The 17,263-nt window shown below is 40.7% G+C and overlaps 1 protein-coding gene across 3 annotated transcripts in view; it reads left to right on the plus strand.

Annotated features, from left to right (window-relative positions):
- The window catches only part of mtf1 (metal-regulatory transcription factor 1), a 95,701-nt gene that overhangs the window by 69,756 nt on the left and 8,682 nt on the right, over window positions 1–17,263 (plus strand). For all 3 annotated transcript variants that reach the window (XM_039739439.1, XM_039739440.1, XM_039739441.1), the window contains 3 exons: window positions 14,362–14,439; window positions 15,130–15,232; window positions 15,540–16,102. In XM_039739439.1, coding sequence (XP_039595373.1) covers window positions 14,362–14,439; window positions 15,130–15,232; window positions 15,540–16,102 — 744 coding nt within the window. The remainder of the gene's footprint in view (window positions 1–14,361; window positions 14,440–15,129; window positions 15,233–15,539; window positions 16,103–17,263) is intronic.

Consider the following 17,263-nt stretch of genomic DNA (forward strand, 5'->3'; position numbering starts at 1 on the left):
TTGATTTGAGACGTATGAAAAAATATACGGTTAACGCAGAAAGATCACCAATTGAAGCTTTATGAATAATGGATACTTTATTCGCGATCAATGATTGTTTTGGTAAAGCCATACTGTGTATTCATTAAATGAACGGTAAAAAAGTAAGAGCGAGGGGAGGGTAACTTATTGAGGCACGCTGGCAAAACCACAATAGCACACGGGCTTGATGTACTGTAGTGCGCGTCAACTCGATCTGAATTGCGCAATCACATTTGAAAAAAATATATCTTTTCAAGTTCTATTTAGTCCATATGTGTCAAACTCAAGGCCCGCAGGCCACATCCGGCCCGGCGTGTAATTATATCCGCCCGCGAGATCATTTTATATATTATTGTTATTAATGGCCCGGGGATATGAAGCGCTGGTAACACAATAAACTACAGATCCCATAATGCAGCGCTTCAGCTGCCTTGCCGAACACTTACCGCGTTAATCAAGTCTAGCTTATAATGCTGCAAGTTAGCCCACACGATGCCGAAGAGAAAAGGTGATTCTCAACATAGAGCCTTTAAAAACCGATGGGAGGCTGAGTATATGTTTACTGACATTGCCGGTAAACCCGTGTGTCTCATTTGTGGAGCTAATGTGGCTGTAATTACAGAATTTTATCTAAGATGGCACTATGAGACAAAACATCAAGATAACCTGAAAGACCTGAATGCAATGCACAAGATACAGAAAGCAGAAGAGTTATAGAAGAATCTGACACTTCAGCAGACGTTTTTACCCGTGCAAAATCACAAAGTGATTTCAAGTGAAGCTACTTTTATGGGAGACACAAATGCACCAGTGCAACTTGCCCCACTTTCCCTGTTGCCAAGTAATGTTGAACCAAGTCAGCACTACGGTGTTCCCAAATACGCACTTTGCTGATAAACTGAGCGCACTGCGCACCGAGTTCGCACGGCGCTTTGGTGACTTTGAAGAACAAAAAAAGAATTTTGAGTTGTTTCGCAACCCATTTACCGTCGTGTACGAGGTATGGCAGAAAAGTAATGAGACTGGCAACACTGCAAGCGATCTGGCAACTCTGCGCTGTTATCCTTGATAGAGCACGTGTATCAGTACCCTCCCATAGCTCAGTGCGAGTTTCAACTCCTTCCGTTAACTACGTGATTTTTGTGACTGCTATTAGCGAAGTAGTGTTTTTGGTTGTGCGTCACGCAAAATGGAACAGCGGAATTTGGAGCAACGTTGTGCCATTAAACGGCAAGTGTGACGTTTGAAAAGTTAAAACAGGCCTATGGGGAACATTCTTTATCCCGAGCTGAAGTTTTTTGCTGGCACAAATCATTTTTGGAAGGCAGAAAACACGTTAAAGATGAACACCGTTCAGGGAGGACTTCAACTTCGAAAACCAATGAAAACATTGAACGTGTGAACACTCTTGTGAGATCAGACCGTCGTTTAACATTAAGAATGTTGAGTAAACATTTAAATTTGAACAGATTTACCTTTCATCAAATTTTGACTTAACATTTGCACATGCGAAAGGTCTGTGCCAAAGTGGTGCAGAAAAACTGCCCTCTCCATAACAGAATTTTTGACCTCAAAAGGCATTCCTGTGGTTCCCCAACCCCCTTATTCACCTGACCTCAGTCCGTGTGACTTTTTCCTTTTTCCTAAACTGAAAAATGTCATCAAAGGAAGTCATTTCGGGACTTTAGAAAACATCCAAAAGAGTGTAACGGACATGCTGAAGACCATACCGGTTGAAGACTTCCAGCGCTGCTACCAACAGTGGGAACAACGTCTCCATCAGTGTGTAGCTGCCCAAGGGAACTACTTTGAAGGGGATAACATTGATGTTTGAAAAAAATAAAAACTTTGGTAAATAAAAATCAGTCTCATTACTTTTCTTTCATGTATATGGACAAAATTGTTGGTACCCTTCAGTCAATGAAAGAAAATGAAAGAAAAACTCAAAATGGTCACAGAAATAACTTTAATCTGACAAAAGTAATAATAAATAAAAATTCTATGAAATTTAACCAATGAAAGTCAGACATTGATTTTCAACCATGCTTCAACAGAATTATTTAAAAAAAATAAACTCATGAAACAGGCCTGGACAAAAATGATGGTACCCCTAGAAAAGACTGAAAATAATGTGACCAAAGGGACATGTTAATCCAAGGTGTGTCCGCCAATTAGCATCACAGGTGTCCACAATCTTGTAATAAGTCAGTGGACCTATATATAGGGCTCCAGGTAGTCACTGTGTTGTTTGGTGACATGGTGTGTACCACACTCAACATGGACCAGAGGAAGCGAAGGAAAGAGTTGTCTCAGGAGATTAGAAAGAAAATTATAGACAAGCATGTCAAAGGTAAAGGCTATAAGACCATCTCGAAGCAGCTTGATGTTCCTGTGACTACAGTTGCACATATTATTCAGAAATTTAAGATCCATGGGACTGTAGCCAACCTCCCTGGACATGGCCGCAGGAGGAAAATTGATGACAAATCAAAGAGACGGATAATACTGAATGGTAACAAAAGAGCCCAGAAAAACTTCTAAAGAGATCCAAGGTGAACTTCAAGCTCAAGGAACATCAGTGTCAGATCGCACCATCCGTCGTTGTTTGAGCCAAAGTGGACTTCATGGGAGACGACCAAGGAGGACACCATTGTTGAAAACAAATCATAAAAAAGCCAGACTGGAATTTGCCAAACTACATGTGGACAAGCCACAAAGATTCTGGGAGAATGTCCTATGGACAGATGAGACAAAAATTGAACTTTTTGCCAAGGCACATCAGCTCTATGTTCACAGACGGAAAAATGAAGCATATCAAGAAAAGAACACTGTCCCTTCTGTGAAACATGGAGGAGGCTCTGTTATGTTCTGGGGCTGCTTTGCTGCATCTGGCACAGGGTGTCTTGAATCTGTGCAGGGTACAATGAAATCTCAAGACTATCAAGGGATTCTAGAGAGAAATGTTCTAGCCAGTGTCAGAAAGCTTGGTCTCAGTCGCAGGTCATGGGTCTTGCAACAGGACAATGACCCAAAACACACAGCTAAAAACACCCAAGAATGGCTAAGAGGAAAACATTGGACTATAATAACGTGGCCTTCTATGAGCCCGGACCTCAATCCTATTGAGCAAATTTGGAAAGAGCTGAAACATGCCATCTGGAAAAGGCACCCTTCAAACCTGAGACAACTGGAGCAGTTTGCTCATGAGGAGTGGGCCAAAATACCTGCTGAGAAGTGCAGAAGTCTCATTGACAGTTACAGGAATCGTTTGATTGCAGTGATTGCCTCAAAAGGTTGTGCAACAAAATATTAAGTTAGGGGTACCATCATTTTTGTCCAGGCCTGTTTCATGAGTTTATTTTTTTAAATAATTCTGTTGAAGCATGGTTAAAAATCAATGTCTGACTTTCATTGGTTAAATTTCATAGAATTTTTATTTATTATTACTTTTGGCAGATTAAAGTTCTTTCTATCAACAAAATTTCGTCGTCTGCATGGAAAAAATTAAACAAGACTTGCATAGATGGTCAACCCTTCATCTCACACTAGCTGGAAGAATTAACACTGTTAAGATGAATATTCTTCCTAAGCTCCTTTTTTTATTTCAAAACATACCAATATACATTAATAAATCGTTCTTTAAGCAATTAGATTCAACAATAACCTCATTTTATTTGGAATTCTAAACATCCACGCATCAAAAGAGCGACCCTACAAAGACAAAAGGCAGAAGGCGGCATGGCTCTACCTAACTTCCAGTTTTATTACTAGGCGGCAAATATACAGTCGATAAGAACCTGGACACAAATAGAAGAACATATACAGGCATGGACCGCAATAGAAGTAAAATCCTGCAGTACTTCTTTGTATTCCCTGCTCTGCGCTCCAATAAACACACGTTATCGGCAATACACTAATAACCCAATTGTGCTCCACTCACTTAGAATCTGGAACCAATGTAGAAAGCATTTTAAGACGGAGAAGCTTCTTTCTGTGGCACCCCGGAGAAGCTTCTTTCTGTGGCACCCCTGCAAAAGAACCACCTCTTTCAACCTTCACAAACATATGCAGTTTTAATATCTGGAAAAAATTTGGAATTAACTTGCTTAGAGATCTTTATATAGACAACGTCTTTGCATCCTATGAACAATTACATTCCAAATTTAACATTCCAGCTACAAATTTCTTTCACTATCTTCAAATCAGGAACTTTGTTAAACAGAACCTTCCAGATTTTCCTCATCTTGCACCCTCATCCACGCTGGAAAAATATTGCTCAATTTTGAGGAATTAGACTCCATCTCTACAATATATAAAATCATTTTACAATCCCTTCCTTTCAAAGATCCAAGAGGACACTGGGAAAATGATCTCTCAATTAATAAATCAGAAAAGGAGTGGAAAGTAGCAATGCAGAGAATTCACTCAAGCTCCATATGTGCAAAGCATACAATTATACAACTCAAAATTATATATCGAGCACATCTGTCTCGACTAAAACTCTCCAAAATGTTTCCAGGGCATGATCCAACCTGCGAACGTTGCAACCAAGCCCCAGCCTCACTAGGTCACATGTTCTGGGCCTGCACCAAATTAACATTATTCTGGACAAAAATTTTTAATTACCTCTCAGACAGCCTTGGACTCACAATCCCTCTTAACCCATTAACAGCTGTGTTTGGGGTTCTTCCAGAGGGTCTTAAAGTGGAGAAGGACAAACAAATTGTGATTGCATTCACTACACTGTTGGCACGCAGACTTATTCTGATAAACTGGAAGAACCCAAACTCTCCTCTTTAAGTCAGTGGGAAACTGATGTGTTATATTATTTAAAATTGGAAAAATCAAATACTCAGTTAGAGGATCTGTACAGACTTTTTCAAAACATGGCAGGATCTAATCAGTAATATTTTAAAATAAGTTTATAAAGCACAGAGAATTTATTAATTTAGGTATTTTTACAAGCCTTAAATTTTACACCGTTTGGCTTGCTCTCTCTCTCAAGGGTGGGGATCGATCTGTTCTTAGCATAATTCTTTTTTTTGTAAAAACTTGATTGCTATGTATTGATTGTAATAAAATAAATAAATAAAAATTAAAAAAAAAAAAAAGTTCTTTCTGTGACCATTTTGAGTTTTTCTTTCATTGACTGAAGGGTGCCAACAATTTTGTCCACGTGTAAACAAAATTATATATATATACAGTGGTGTGAAAAACTATTTGCCCCCTTCCTGATTTCTTATTCTTTTGCATGTTTGTCACACAAAATGTTTCTGATCATCAAACACATTTAACTATTAGTCAAATATAACACAAGTAAACACAAAATGCAGTTTTTAAATGATGGTTTTATTATTTAGGGAGAAAAAATCCAAACCTACATGGCCCTGTGTGAGAAAGTAATTGCCCCTTGTTAAAAATAACCTAACTGTGGTGTATCACACCTGAGTTCAATTTCCGTAGCCACCCCAGGCCTGATTACTGCCACACCTGTTTCAATCAAGAAATCACTTAAATAGGAGCTGCCTGACACAGAGAAGTAGACCAAAAGCACCTCAAAAGCTAGACATCATGCCAAGATCCAAAGAAATTCAGGAACAAATGAGAACAGAAGTAATTGAGATCTATCAGTCTGGTAAAGGTTATAAAGCCATTTCTAAAGCTTTGGGACTCCATCGAACCACAGTGACAGCCATTATCCACAAATGGCAAAAACATGGAACAGTGGTGAACCTTCCCAGGAGTGGCCGGCCGACCAAAATTACCCAAAGAGCGCAGAGACGACTCATTCGAGAGGTCACAAAAGACCCCAGAACAACGTCTAAAGAACGGCAGGCCTCACTTGCCTCAATTAAGGTCAGTGTTCACAAATCCACCATAAGAAAGAGACTGGGCAAAAATGGCCTGCATGGCAGATTTCCAAGACGCAAACCACTGTTAAGCAAAAGAACATTAGGACTCGTCTCAATTTTGCTAAGAAACATCTCAATGATTGCCAAGACTTTTGGGAAAATACCTTGTGGACAGATGAGACAAAATTGAACTTTTGGAAGGCAAATGTCCCATTACATCTGGCGTAAAAGGAACACAGCATTTCAGAAAAGAACATCATACCAACAGTAAAATATGGTGGTGGTAGTATGATGGTCTGGGGTTGTTTTGCTGCTTCAGGACCTGGAAGGCTTGCTGTGATAGATGGAACCATGAATTTTACTGTCTACCAAAAATCCTGAAGGAGAATGTCCGCCATCTGTTCGTCAACTCAAGCTGAAGCGATCTTGGGTGCTGCAACAGGACAATGACCCAAAACACACCAGCAAATCCACCTCTGAATGGCTGAAGAAAAACAAAGCGAAGACTTTGGAGTGGCCTAGTCAAAGTCCTGACCTGAATCCAATTGAGATGCTATGGCATGACCTTAAAAAGGCGGTTCATGCTAGAAAACCCTCAAATAAAGCTGAATTACAACAATTCTGCAAAGATGAGTGGGCCAAAATTCCTCCAGAGCGCTGTAAAAGACTCATTGCAAGTTATCGCAAACACTTGATTGCAGTTATTGCTGCTAAGGTTGGCCCAACCAGTTATTAGGTTCAGGGGGCAATTACTTTTTCACACAGGGCCATGTAGGTTTGGATTTTTTTCTCCCTAAATAATAAAACCATCATTTAAAAACTGCATTTTGTGTTTACTTGTGTTATATTTGACTAATGGTTAAATGTGTTTGATGATCAGAAACATTTTGTGTGACAAATATGCAAAAGAATAAGAAATCAGGAAGGGGCAAATAGTTTTCACACCACTGTATATATATATATATATATATATATATATATATATATATATATATATATATGTATATATATATATATATATATATATATATATATATATATATATATATATATATATATATACAGTATATATATGATATGTATATATATATATATATATATGCATATATAAATATATATATATGCATATATATATATATATATATTGTGGCAGTAGGGGGCAGTAGTGCACACTCGAACCCTCAGGTATGCGACTCCTGACACCGGTAACAGTCCAAGACCTTTTATTATTTTCTCAGTGCACCAAGCACCTTCCACACTACTGAACAAACACACTCTAAACAAACCACTACTATTAACTCGCTATAACCTCTCCTCCTCGCCCAGACACTTTGCTCCTCTCCCACCCAGCAGAGCTCAGTGTCTGGACTGAGGCAGCGTCCTTTATAGCCCCTGACCCGGAGGTGTTCCTGTCCCAGGAGTCCACAGTTCCCTACTCCTTCCGGGTCAGGGCAATAAGTCCATTACTTCAACCCGGGGAGCACGCCATATCTTCCTGTCACGTGACCGTGACGTACTCCCGGGTCATAAGGCACAACAGAGCCGATAAGTCCCCCACAGCGACTCCTGGTGGCCCAAGGTATCCAGCAGGGCTGTGAATAAACACCACAGAGTCCATAAGGCCCTGCTGGACCTCGGAGCACAATCCGCTGTCTGGAGAGCTCCTCCTGTCGGCCTGGGGGTGCGGACGGCCTCGGAACCGGCAGTCTTCCACAGTTCCCCCCCCTTAGTGGCGACTTCTGGGGCGGAGCGTCCGGCCCCGAAAGGGACGTCCTCCTCCAGGAGGACGCGTCATCCGGCCTTGATCAGATCTCACACAGGTATATCACACCAGGTGCACATAATTAGTAGATCGTTACTCTGCATGTTGAATGAGGCTTGCCCTATTTAAACCTCAGACATTTAGTTTGGTGTGCTCCTGACTGTTGAAGTGAGAGTGAGCACCATGGTGAGAACAAAGAGCTGTCAGAGGACTTCAGAAAAAGATTGTAGCAGCCTATGAGTCTGGGAAGGGATTTAAAAGATCTCAAAAGATTTTGAAATCAGCCATTCCACTGTCCGGAAGATAGTCTACAAGTGGAGGGCTTTCAAAACAACTGCCAACATGCCCAGGACTGGTCGCCCCAGCAAGTTCACCCCAAGAGCAGACCGCAAGATGCTAAAAGAGGTCTCCAAAACCCTAAAGTGTCATCTCGAGAACTACAGCAGGCTCTGGCTACTGTTGATGTAGAAGTACATGCCTCTACAATCAGAAAGAGACTGTACAAGTTTAACTTGCATGGGAGGTGTGCAAGGAGGAAACCTTTGCTTTCCAAGAGAAACATCGAGGCCAGACTGACATTTGCCAGAGATAAAGTTGACAAAGACCAGGACTTCTGGAATAATGTTCTTTGGACAGATGAGTCCAAAATTGAATTATTTGGACACAACAGCAGAGGACATGTTTGCGTAAACCAAACACAGCATTCCAAGAAAAGAACCTCATACCAACTGTGAAGCATGGAGGTGGAAGTGTCATGGTTTGGGGCTGCTTTGCTGCAGCAGGACCTGGTCAGCTCACCATCATAGAATCCACGATGAATTCTACTGTGTATCAGAAGGTGCTTGAAGAACATGTGAGACCATCAGTTAGAAAATTAAAGCTGAAGCGGAACTGGACCATGCAACATGACAATGACCCAAAACATACTAGTAAATCAACCAAAGATTGGCTGAAAAGAAGAAATGGAGAGTCCTGGAATGGCCAAGTCAAAGTCCAGATTTGAATCCCATTGAGATGCTGTGGGGTGACTTGAAAAGGGCTGTACGTGCAAGAAACCCTCAAACATCTCACAGCTGAAAAAGTTCTGCATTGAGGAGTGGGGTAAAATTTCCTCAGACCGATGTCGAAGACTGGTAGATGGCTACAAGAACCGTCTCACTGCAGTTATTTCAGCCAAAGGAGGTAACACTCGCTATTAGGGGCAAGGGTGTCCTATCTTTTCCTCAGTTAGAATAGGCATTTTGTAGAATGACATTTACAGAAGATCTTGAAAAGACTTTTCTTCAGTTTTCTTTGTTTAGTTGGATTACTTTAATCTCTCTGTATTGTTGAAACGGAGATGAAATAACCATTTATTAAAAATGTTACAAAAACCACATGCTTTCAAAGGGTGTCCTAATGTTTTCACATGACTGTATATATATGTGAACAAAATATATATATATATATGCATATATATATATATATATATATATATATATATATATATATATATATATATATATATATATATATATATATATATATATATATATATATATATATATATATATATATATATATATATATATATATATATATATATATATATATATATATATATATATATATATATATATATATATATATATATGTATATGTGTGTATATATAGTTGTCCCTGTCCCGAGCGAACCTTGGGGGGCGGTGTACCTCCGGTCTCCCGGGGACAATGGCGCTCTCGTGGCCGGTTGCCGGCAACTATAGCACCGGCAAGCCCTCCTGGTTGCTTCCCTCTGCGGGACCAAAAACACCTCGGGAACTCCGTCAGCGTCGACTCCGCCCCTTCACCTGCCAGGGAGGGCATTACGGCCGCTTGGCTGCCCTCAAGCCTTCTTTCTATCCTGTTGGGAGACCCACCATTCCTTTTGGGGATCTCCCGCTTAATGTGGGGCTTGCGCTCAGCCTGAGGCTCTCTATGGAAAGGAGAGAGCCTCTTTGCTGTCTGCATTCCCGCTACCTTCCTTTTACTGGGAGTCGGCGTCATTTGCACCGTCCCGCACCGATGCACAGCACTATTCAGCTGCACCGGCACGAGCGGCGCATCCCCCGGCACTCCTACCACCGGCGCTACCCCGCACTTAAGACCGGTCGGGTCCTGGTGAGCCGTACTGCGCCGGAAAGCCACGCCACGCGCATGCCCCGGGCTGTTTGCTCCAGTCCCCGACCATTCAGTCATCGTGCCCCAGTCTCTTGTCGGGTACACAGTGCTTTGACAGCGCTACTCATTCTCTGCGGTGCCCGATCGCACTGTGTCCCCTTATCTCTACGACGGGAGGGACTCACCTGTACTCCCGCATCGACCATCTCCGGAGCTTCCAGCCGCTGCACAAAATCCTTCAGCGCCTTCACAGGTGCTGCTGCCGTCGCTCCTAGTTCCTCCACACGTTCCTTCAGCTCTTCGACACCCTGCAAGAAACGGTGCAGGGGCTCGAGGTATTTCTCGAGACCCTGTAAGTCTAAACAGTTAGTTATCACGGCCGGCTGCATTTTCGCTTCCGCGTTGAGCTTACCTTCCGGCCGGGAACCAATGAGCACGTCGCCTTCAGGCACGTGTTCCGCTGTCGCGCACAGGCTCCTGGGAGTTGGAGTCTTCAGAGGGACGGCTGGCCACTACAAGCCGGCTGCGATCTGCCTTCTCCTTTACCGCGGCAGACTCGTCAGCCACAACCCGTCCCTCTTGCCGGCGGCTTTCTCTTCGGGCGCCGCCCGCCTTCCCCTCCCGCCGAGGAGGCTCGGACCCGTTAGGGGCGACGCCGGCCTCGTCGGCGGACTCCGGGTTTCCTCCACCGTCCCGACATCCACCGCGGGTGACCAGTCTGTTATGCGCCGACTGCGGCTGTCTCTAGCCGCCTTACGTCACGGCTTGTCTTTTGGGAGCGGCCATTTTGCGAAGCAGCAGGTAGTCGCCCAAGGCGCCGCTGCAATCCTCCAGGCGGGCGCCTGTAAAACAGGATAAAAGACGGGGCGTCGGGCGGTTTACCTGCAGCCGCCTCCGCAATGGAATGCGGCACCCCCGGACCGTCTAGGGAGTATGATGCGCTCGGCAGTTGTCCGTGTCCCGGGTCTTTCGCGGCCCGGGCTTGTTTGGCCCGTATCAGCGCTCTGTCTTCCTCGCTCCCGGTCAGGAGTGTCCAGGACATCGCGGCGTCCGTCATGCCCTGCAGGCGGCTGGGACTAACCTTCTTTTTTCCTGTTTTCTTTCCCATGGCCCTGTAGAGCGGGATATCACGCAGTGTTGCCGCTTCCTTGGCAGCGGGTGGTGTTGTGCACCTCCGTGTAAAGATGGGGAATCCCTGAGGGTTGTCTGCCCACACAAAATTTCTTTGTTATGCAGGTCCTCTGCCAATAGGCGGCCAGAGAATCCTGCTGACTACGCCAGTGTGGCAGTAGGGGCAGTAGTGCACCCTCGAACCCTCAGGTATGCGACTCCTGACACCCGGTAACAGTCCAAGACCTTTTTATTATTTTCTCAGTGCACCAAGCACCTTCCACACTACGAACAAACACACTCTAAACAAACCACTACTATTAACTCGCTATAACCTCTCCTCCTCGCCCAGACACTTTGCTCCTCTCCCACCCAGCACAGCTCAGTGTCTGGACTGAGGCAGCGTCCTTTATAGCCCCTGACCGGAGGTGTTCCTGTCCCAGGAGTCCACAGTTCCCTACTCCTTCGGGTCAGGGCAATAAGTCCATTACTTCAACCCGGAGCACGCCATATCTTCCTGTCACGCGGACCGTGACGTACTCCCGGGTCATAAGGCACAACAGAGCCGATAAGTCCCCCCACAGCGACTCCTGGTGGCGCCCAAGGTATCCAGCAGGGCTGTGAATAAACACCACAGAGTCCATAAGGCCCTGCTGGACCTCGGAGCACAATCCGCTGTCTGGAGAGCTCCCCCTGTCGGCCTGGGGGTGCGGACCGGCCTCGGAAGCCGGCAGTCTTCCACAATATGCATATATATATATATATATATATGCATATATATATATATATATATATATATATATATATATATATGCATATATATATATATATATATATATATATATATATATATATATATATATATATGCATATATATATATATATATATATTTATATATGTATATATGTATATGTGTGTATATATATATATATTTATATATGTATATATGTATATGTGTGTATATATATATATATATTTATATATATGTATATGTATTAAATTTTGGCAAAATGGACTAGCCTGCCACATAATTTTTTCACTATGATTTTTGGGGCGTCTTTGAATTCAGGGCTCTGTAGGTTGATCATTTTCATTTCCATCAAACAATGTGGCATCCTTTCGTTCCTAACACATTACCCAGTCTATATCAGTATAGATATCCAGGAGGATTTCTTTTTCCGTTGAGATCTGATGTGTTTTCAAAGTGTTTCTTTAATTTTTGAGCAGTTTATATATATATATATATATATATATATATATATATATATATATACACACACATACATATATACATACATACACACACACACACATATACAGTGGTGTGAAAAACTATTTCCCCCTTCCTGATTTCTTATTCTTTTGCATGTTTGTCACACAAAATGTTTCTGATCATCAAACACATTTAACCTTTAGTCTAATATAACACAAGTTAACACAAAATGCAGGTTTTAAATTATGGTTTTTATTATTTAGGGAGAAAAAAAAAATCCAAACCTACATGGCCCTCTGTGAAAAAGTAATTGCCCCTAAACCTAATAACTGGTTGGGCCGTCCTTAGCAGCAATAACTGCAATCAAGCGTTTGCGATAACTTGCAATCAGTCTTTTACAGCGCTCTGGAGGAATTTTGGCCCACTTATCTTTGCAGAATTGTTGTAATTCAGCTTTATTTGAGGGTTTTCTAGCATGAACCACCTTTTTAAGGTCATGCCATAGCATCTCAATTGGATTCAGGTCAGGACTTTGACTAGGCCACTCCAAAGTCTTCATTTTGTTTTTCTTCAGCCATTCAGAGGTGGATTTGCTGGTGTGTTTTGGGTCATTGTCCTGTTGCAGCACCCAAGATCGCTTCAGCTTGAGTTGACGAACAGATGACCGGACATTCTCCTTCAGGATTTTTTGGTAGACAGTAGAATTCATGGTTCCATCTATCACAGCAAGCCTTCCAGGTCCTGAAGCAGCAAAACAACCCCAGACCATCACACTACCACCACCATATTTTACTGTTGGTATGATGTTCTTTTCTGAAATGCTGTGTTCCTTTTACGCCAGATGTAACGGGACATTTGCCTTCCAAAAAGTTCAACTTTTGTCTCATCAGTCCACAAGGTATTTTCCCAAAAGTCTTGCCAATCATTGAAATGTTTGTTAGCAAAATTGAGACGAGCCCTAATGCTCTTTTTGCTTAACAGTGGTTTGTGTCTTGGAAATCTGCCATGCAGGCCGTTTTTGCCCAGTCTCTTTCTTATGGTGGAGTCGTGAACACTGACCTTAAATGAGGCAAGTGAGGCCTGCAGTTCTTTAGACGTTGTCCTGGGGTCTTTTGTGACCTCTCGGATGAGTCGTCTCTGCACTCTTGGGGTAATTTTGGTCGGCCGGCCACTCCTAGGAAGGTTCACCACTGTTCCATGTTTTTGCCATTTGTGGATAATGGCTCTCACTGTGGTTCGCTGGAGTCCCAAAGCTTTAGAAATGGCTTTATAACCTTTACCAGACTGATAGATCTCAATTACTTCTGTTCTCATTTGTTCCTGAATTTCTTTGGATCTTGGCATGATGTCTAGCTTTTGAGGTGCTTTTGGTCTACTTCTCTGTGTCAGGCAGCTCCTATTTAAGTGATTTCTTGATTGAAACAGGTGTGGCAGTAATCAGGCCTGGGGTGGCTACGAAATTGAACTCGGTGTGATACACCACAGTTATGTTATTTTTTTTTAACAAGGGGGCAATTACTTTTTCACACAGGGCCATGTAGGTTTGGATTTTTTTTCTCCCTACATAATTAAAACCATCATTTAAAAATGGCATTTTGTGTTTACTTGTGTTATATTTGACTAATGGTTAAATGTTTGATGATCAGAAACATTTTGTGTGACAAACATGCAAAAGAATAAGAAATCAGGAAGGGGGCAAATAGTTTTTCACACCACTGTGTGTATATATATATATATATATATATATATATATATATATATATATATACACACCCCTATATATATACACACACACACATATATATGTGTGTATCTCCTGCTAGATTGAGGTTGAGCTGTATGGTATGTAATCTGGTTATAATACTTGCAGTTGGTAACTCAAAATACATGTATCATTGTAGTGTAGTTATTTGAAATTATTAATCCCAAATATTGCCTTTGATACTGTAATATCAATTATAATTGTCCTTTATTAGTTTTGTTGTAATTGTGGACCCTCTAGTGTACAGTTTAAGTTTGGTAATTTTTGTACGTTTGGTTTAAGTTAGTGGGTTTTCATTTGATGGAAAGTGTATTGCTCTGAGAAACTACTTTTTTCTATTTCTCTCTCTCAAGTTCATCTTCATTACTTGAATCATGAAACATGTCTGGCAATGTTAAAAGTCAAAAACCTTTTTTGGGAGTGTTCGAATTTGTCTGTTCTCCTTAAAAATGTTTTGTACTATTTCTTAAAACTACTCCAATTTTTTTTTTTTTTTTTTAGGATGCAAACCAGTCTCTTTGCTTGAGTGATTTAAGCTTGCTCTCTACAGATTCTGAACTAAGAGAGTCCTCTGGAAATGTAAGTTGTTTTTTTTATTTTACCCTCACACAAGGCTTGGAATAGAATGCAAAAAACCTTTGAACTAATCTTATGTATACCATTAACCAAATGGAGCACTTAAATGTGAAGTGACTTTGAATTAATGAGGATCTGGATACTTTGCCCTAAGAATTTATTCTGCACCTGTTCAACAAAACCATTCTGGTAGCTGTTAGAGTGGCAAAATCTAAGCGTCTTCCAACATTGTTCCAAACCTGTTTATTTCGATTCAGACTGTAAGACCTGTCAGGCCACTCAGATTTGTATGTATTGAATACCTTACCAAGTGAATACAACAGTGTTCGTCTAAAAATAAATCTGTTGGAAGCCCAGGTGCTTTGATCAATCTGTAGAAATGCCAATGAGGTTTTGTGTCTTCAATAAGATCTAACAAGAATCTGCCGTCAGATTCTGTAACTCATCAAGCCATGCATAATACCAGATATTTATGTATGATGTTTATTATATTGTAAGTTCCATATTTGCCAGTGGAAAAGTCATTGCACGACCAATTGCATAGTCAGCATTTAATATGCTCTTTTACTGTATATGGAAGGCAATAAGATTATATATTAAAAAAAATGTCACTGCAAAATTTGAAATTTGAGGGTGGCATTGTATTATTTGACTTAATATATATATTTATATATATTTGTTTGCTTGTTTCAGGGCCAAGGCATGGATTTGAATAGTGTTATGCCAGTTATGGTTTTTGAATTAATGTTCCAGAGTCCAGAAAACAGTGTTAGTCAAGATGACTCTCCCCATGCAGGCATGTATCGCAGAACCAAAATTACATTTTTCATTTTTATTCTTTGCATCTGTGTTTATAAACATTGGTATTCTTACATAGTATTTAATATATATATATATATATATATATATATATATATATATATATATATATATATATATATATATATATATATATTTTTTTTTATTTAATAGCTTAGGATATTTGAGATACACAGTGTATATATTAAAAGTGTTATTTTCATAAAAGGAAAGTAACAGCCTGTCTTTCAGTGTATCTTGAGTTTTGAAGAAATTTAAACCATATTTTATAATGTGTTTTGTAGATGGGCTGATTGAAAATTTCAATCTGGATGTATCTACTGCATCAACATCCAAACATCTTGTTTCTGACTCTGCTTCAGTTTTACCTTTTCCTGATCAGTTTCCATCATTGCAAAAAGACATTTCTGAATCTTCTCAGCAAGTCACACCATCTACAACAGTTTCTTCAACTACACCTGTTACCAAATGTTCACAAAAGGCCCTTTTTGAAAGTGGACCCGGTATGTTGCAGACACCAGAAGTGCCTGTTCCACTGAGTACTCAGCCATACTCATCGAGTCAAGATATCAATGTAGAGGGTTCACCAACTCGGCCCACTACGAAGAGTCATCCTGTGGAAACAGAGGCCATTGCCTCCACAGCCACTTCCAGTGTAGAATCACTACCAACCATGGTGCAGACTGTGCCTTTAGCTGTAAACTCTGTCCTAACTAGTAACCCAACTATAGCAATTACACCTGCTCAAAACACCACCATTCTTCAGCCCAGCATTGTTATGGACGACCAGAATCTTCAGTGGATTTTAAATAAAGCCACCAATGCCCAGAAAAGTTCAGAACAGTCGGTATGTACTTAGAAATTATCGTTTAACTGATTTTTTTTTTCCCCACTTCTGTTTCTGTTTTTTTTTGTTTGAATTGCTCCATAAAGTTTATATATCAGAGATAACTGTTAAGAGGTACAGTAATTTTGGGTCTCACCCATAAAAGAAATAAATAAGTTAACTAGTTAACAAAGCAATAGATGTTCACTGATTAGGGAGCATTTTGTTCTTAGTAAAAAATATTAGTTCCCAATATAATTAATAATATTTGTAATTTCTACAGTAGTTATTTTGCTGCCTCCTATGTATATGATATGCACAGGTTGACCATACCTAAACCAAAATTTCAAAATCTGAAATATTCCAAAATCCAAATCTTTTTGAGTTACTTGCATGACATCACAAGTGGAACATTCTACACAAGGATTCTCTTTTATAAAACTTTGCTTGGATTTGAACATGAAAATATTTTTATGGTAAGTAAAGTGTGCAGATATATGGATTTATTCTTTTGGATAAGATTCTGTGAAGCTTTGAACCCCCACAAAACAAAGACACTGGATCGACTAAATAGAATGTGTGAGGTGGGTGATGTTTTCCTATGAAGAACTGAGTGCCACAATGAAAGGACACACATTTCACGATCATGGGTTTGGGTTGGAGGCTGTACAAATGGGAAGCACTAAGTGGCGATAAGCAACAAAACACAGTCAACCAGCTTTATCCTCCTTGAAGCAACACAACTGTTAAAATTGTGCAATAATGCAATGTCACTGCTTTTGATTAATGAAAGCAGCTTCATTCTCACTAGCTGCTTTTATTGCAATATGTGTTGAGTAAAGTGCTCCGGTTACATTAGGAAAACTGGACACTGCTGCAAAGTGCCGTTTTAAGTTGGCAAAAGCATGTAATGTTTTATATACAGTATGTACAGTCAAAGTAAAAAGTATGTGAACCCTCTGGAATTATCTGGTTTACTGCATGAATTGGTCATAAAAAGTGATCTGATCTTCATCTAAGTCACAGGTACTGATATACACAATGAGGTTAAGCCAATGACACACAAAAAATCTACTCTTTCATGTCTTTATTTTACAAACGCATTCAACGTTCACAGTTGTAGTGGAAAAAGTAAGTGAACCTTGGGATTTAATAACTGGTTGACCCTCCTTTGGCAGCAGT

This window comes from Polypterus senegalus, chromosome 17 (genome assembly GCF_016835505.1).
Source record: "Polypterus senegalus isolate Bchr_013 chromosome 17, ASM1683550v1, whole genome shotgun sequence".
In the NCBI taxonomy this organism is placed as follows: domain Eukaryota; kingdom Metazoa; phylum Chordata; class Cladistia; order Polypteriformes; family Polypteridae; genus Polypterus; species Polypterus senegalus.